The 4,849-nt window shown below is 34.6% G+C and overlaps 1 protein-coding gene across 1 annotated transcript; it reads left to right on the top strand.

The window, feature by feature from the left end:
• The first annotated feature begins 2,819 nt into the window (after positions 1-2,819).
• Positions 2,820-4,849, top strand: LOC126698836 (premnaspirodiene oxygenase-like). Its single transcript, XM_050396329.1, has 2 exons — positions 2,820-3,873; positions 4,011-4,849. Exons 1-2 carry the CDS (start codon positions 2,968-2,970, stop codon positions 4,626-4,628), a joined length of 1,524 nt encoding a protein of 507 aa, XP_050252286.1. The 5' UTR covers positions 2,820-2,967; the 3' UTR covers positions 4,629-4,849.

The following is a 4,849-nucleotide window of genomic DNA, read 5'->3' on the forward strand; positions in this document are numbered from 1 at the left end:
ATAAAACTGGAGGATAGTTCATGTACCATAAATATGGTATTCCACAATCCATTTGTTAGATTAATTAAGTGATCATTATCCAGTTTATTGTGTGTGTATATATATATATATACATATATGAATTTCCTATACATGCTTGATTTGAGAAAAAGAATTACAGATTTGAATATATAGGCATATACATTGACGGAGCTAGGAATTTTGAGTTGGGGCCGAACTATTGTGTCAAGATAAACTCAAATCAAAATCATAATGTTACAATTGAAGTCTTGAGTTTTTTTTTTTTTTTTTTTTTTACTTGATAAAATCTTTTTATTTTTATTTTTTAATTTTTTATACAAGATAAAATTTCTACTCTAACCTAATTTAAGTGTATATGTATGTAAATTTTCCTCCTGAAGACTTAAACTTCGGCCCTTACCCACCACATCTCACAAACACTTATATTTGTGGAGTGACCATCACACTAAGAGTGTGCGGTGGTTACTTAATAGAATCTTGAGAATAGAAAATTTTAACCAAATTACATATATTATTAATGTTGAATGATTTGAACCCATTAATAGAATTTGATATTGAGCTAAAAATTAATGGTTCCACTATTTACTCAAAAAATTTACTATCTAATTATTTTATTATATTGCAATTGGATATCAACTCAACTCTCTCTCTCATGATTACTAGATTAGTTAATCAATGTTTTTTTTGGGGAACTCCTTTTTTTTTTTTCATATAACCTTTAAATATTTATAAAATATATCTGTATTTTAAAAAAATTAAAAATTTTGGAGGACCACCCGCCCCCAAAAACATTTATGTGGCTATGCCACTGGGCATATATTTTATTTCTCCCAAAGTTGTCATAGAACAAAATTGGGGATGTCGGGCTTCTCGAACTAGACAATTACATCGCTAAAATCAGTATAGCATCATAAGTGTGAGGAGAGTATGAGATCGGATGTGATGGACAATGTTATTATTGATGGATACAAATTGAAACCAATTGCATAACTCTCTTTTTCGTTGCTCTTTTTGAAAACAGAATAAAATGAAACAATTTCATGACATTCAGGTGGTCTAGATGACTGCAACACAAAATCCTTACACTCTGAACATTCATATGAACACCCTTCAACCTTCAAGAATTAATTTTGGGAAAATTCAGCACTAGTGAGGTTTAGTTCTGAATGTGAGCTCTCAGGTTTTCATGATTTCCTCTGCAAATTCTGCTGTGTAAGGGTGTTAGTAAAGACTGAACCACATACCACGTTTTTGACTGCATGAGGCAAGTTCCATGATGAGAAGTGAGGTCCAATGCCAAAAGGCTTACAACTTAGGGAGGCTATTTATTATTTTAGTACAAAAATGGAGAAGAAAAATGAAAATAGTGTGTCATGGTTAATCTAGGGTATGACTCAAGTATTCAGGCTCAATTTATTTTTGATATATAGCATTTTAGATCCAGAAATTAGCCTCTCCAAACATAAATTGAAGGTAAGTTTATGTACCAATCACCTTAATTTCCCAAACCCCACAAAAGTGGGAGTTTTGTGCAATGGATAATAGTCTTTTTAGTATTCTTGACCTTAATTGGCTCTACAAGCCACCAGGGACGGAACTAGGATCAAAATTTAAGGGGGGCCAAAACCTCAATAAAAAAATTTCTTTAAAATACAAATTAGCATATATTTAATGTTATGAAAATATCAACAAAAGAGAGGAGAAACAAAATAACCGTTTATTAATACATTTTAAATTAATAATTTAAAAATAGAATTCAACATTCTTTTAAATAACAAAAATCATCTATAGTTGATTTTGTATTAAACTTTGCAACAATCTCCCTTTCAATCCTAATTTTCTTTTGATTAATGATACATGAATTTATAAAATTTATATAATAAAATTTGTAATACTAAAGACTGTACACTACACATTAGCACCAATATATTAATGCAACTATTCAATTCTATAATACCCCACATAAAATTAAACTAATTTACTAATAAACAACCAACTAGTAAGTAGTAAGTTAAAAAAAAAATTAAATATTTTAAGTTAAAGAATTAATAGCCAAACACACCTGCCACCCCACCCCACACACTGATTAATGGCCACCCACGCACCCCACTCTTACTCATTACAAGTACATTAACTTGGTTTGTAATTTGTATTCATCTATCTTTCTTCTTTTTTTTCTTTGCGCATTTTTTTTTTCAGCAAAAATAGTCAATCTTTTTCACGAAAATTCAAATAGTCAATCTTAACACTCATTAAAAAAAAAAAAAAAAAAAAAAAAAGCTTGGATCTAAGAAGAAAGAGTAAGAAATAGCCAACACAGTAACATAGATGTTGTAGTATAGTTTATTGTCAGTTGGGTTTTATAATTTTCATGGGCCAATTTGTAACTTATTGGGAGGACGGGACCAAAAATAATTATGTTGAGCTCAATTGTTAAACTATTCATTAAATGTAAGGAGGGGACCAAAAATAATTATGTTGGGTTCAATTGTTAAACTATTCATTAAATGTGTATAGTATTACTATTTAAAAAAAAATTTGGGGGGGGGGGGGGGGGGGGGGGTGGGGCCCACAGCCCCTTACTAGTTCCGTCTCTGCAAGCCACTGACCCTTCTAACTTCAGAAAAATGGATCTTGAAATTAAGAAGTCGTGCTGTTAAGTAAATTAGCTCCAGAGTGGTAGGTCAATGCTTTTGTTACCACCCCATGGTGGGGACACATGGAAAGAGATACTGTGTTTTGTGTCATAGTCAATCTCCTAACTTCTAAGAACATCACTCTTTGATGACGAACATGTCCTTGTTTACATTTTCTATGCAATAATTGAGATACCTCAATCTCAAGTCTACCATTCTCTCTTCATTAAAGTCGTCATTTTAAGCTTTGGCTGACCATTCATATTTCGGAAAGAAAATTTCAGACAATCAGTTGTCTCTCCTTTTTGTGATGGCCCTTCAATTTTCGTTGGCTTTCACCACATTTCTTCTTTTACTCTCTTTGTTTTGGCTATTAAAGGTATGGAGAAGAATTAAACCTCAGAACAAAGTGCAGAAGTTGCCGCCAGGGCCAAGAAAGTTACCACTAATAGGAAACTTGCAAAACTTAGTAGGCTCACTACCACACCATGCTCTCCAGCAACTAGCAGGGGATCATGGACCCCTTATGCACCTACAACTAGGTGAAATCTCTGCAATTGTGGTATCATCCCCCAGGCTGGCCAAAGAGTTCATGAAGACGCATGATCTTGCCTTTGCAGAGAGGCCAGAACTACTTGCCCCTAAAATTTTAAGCTACGGTGGCTCAGACATTGCTTTTTCTCCATATGGTGATTACTGGAGGCAAATGAGAAAGGTTTGCATGTTGGAACTACTAAGTGCCAAGAAGGTCCAATCCTTCTCTTCTATTAGAGAAGAAGAAATTAGTAGTCTCATTGAGTCCATCCACTCATCTGAAGGATCACCAATCAATTTTACTGAAAATATTTGCTCTTTGACAAGTACCATTGTATGTAGAGCAGCATTTGGTACCAAATGCAAAGATCAAGATGAATTTACATTGCTGGTCAGGGAATCTTCAGCCTTGGCAGGGGGTTTTGACATAGCTGATTTGTTCCCCTCAAAAAAGTTTCTTCATATGGTTAGTGGGTTGAAATTTAAACTAGAGAAGATTCATGGGAAGATTGACAAGATCCTAGACAAAATCATCCATGACCACAGGGAGAACCCAATGAGTGCAGAGACTGGCAATGGTGAACTTTGGAAGGAGGATCTTGTTGATGTTCTTTTACGCCTTCAGCAAAGTGGTAGCCTCGAGTTCCCCATCACAACCAACAACATCAAGGCAGTCATATTGGTCTGTATTCCTTCTATAAATACAGCTCATTCGAAAGCAATTAATTCTCAATTACTAGGACCAATCCACTTTTATTGCTATCCTTATATTTTTCTTCTCTTAAGAATAACCTATGAGTCATTCCAATTCTTTTCCAGGACATGTTTGGTGCTGGAACTGATACTTCATCAACCGTAATAGATTGGGCTATGTCAGAAATGATGAGACAACCAAGAGTGCTGGAGAAGGCTCAAGCTGAGATAAGACAAGCCTTTGATGGAAAGAAACGAATCTATGAGAAAGATATTCAGAACCTAAATTTCTTAAAGTTAGTTATAAAAGAAACTCTAAGGTTACACCCTCCTGTTGCAATGCTACTCCCAAGAGAATGCAGAGAGCCATGCGAGATTGATGGATATGAGATACCCCTCAAAACTAAAGTCATTGTTAATGCATGGGCAATTGGAAGAGATCCTGCACTTTGGCACGATGCTGAGAGTTTTATACCAGAGAGGTTTGCCAATAGTTCAATTGATTTCAATGGGACTCACCTTGAATATATCCCTTTTGGTGCAGGAAGAAGGATGTGCCCTGGAATAACATTTGGTATGGCCAATATTGAACTTCCCCTTGCTCAATTACTCTATCATTTTGATTGGGAGCTTCCAGGAAGTATGAGGCCAGAGGATCTGGATATGACTGAATTCTTTGGTATAGTTGTTCGAAGGAAAAACAACTTGCATTTGGTTGCTGCGCCTTATTCTCCTTCAGAATAATGGAGATTCAACATCAGAAAATTCATTCAGATACCTCTGGAATTCCCACTTCACTATTTTAATCAATGTACTAATATAGTAAGTCGACACCAGCAAATATTTTCTTGAATTTAAGTGTATTCTGATTGCTGGACAATCCAAAAGCTGAGGTCCTTTCATATTTCATGTAATCAGGCATTGTAAAATTCAAATCTATCAGCTGAACTAGTGTTTTAATCCGA

Source organism: Quercus robur, chromosome 9, assembly GCF_932294415.1.
Source record: "Quercus robur chromosome 9, dhQueRobu3.1, whole genome shotgun sequence".
Classification (NCBI taxonomy): Eukaryota; Viridiplantae; Streptophyta; class Magnoliopsida; order Fagales; family Fagaceae; genus Quercus; species Quercus robur.

Excerpts from the sequence above, each read along its gene's own strand:
- LOC126698836 (XM_050396329.1), top strand. The coding sequence starts at position 2,968 with ATGGCCCTTCAATTTTCGTTGGCTTTCACCACATTTCTTCTTTTACTC. Across the intron at positions 3,874-4,010 it reads ACATCAAGGCAGTCATATTG|GACATGTTTGGTGCTGGAAC; the intron begins GTCTGTATTCCT and ends ATTCTTTTCCAG.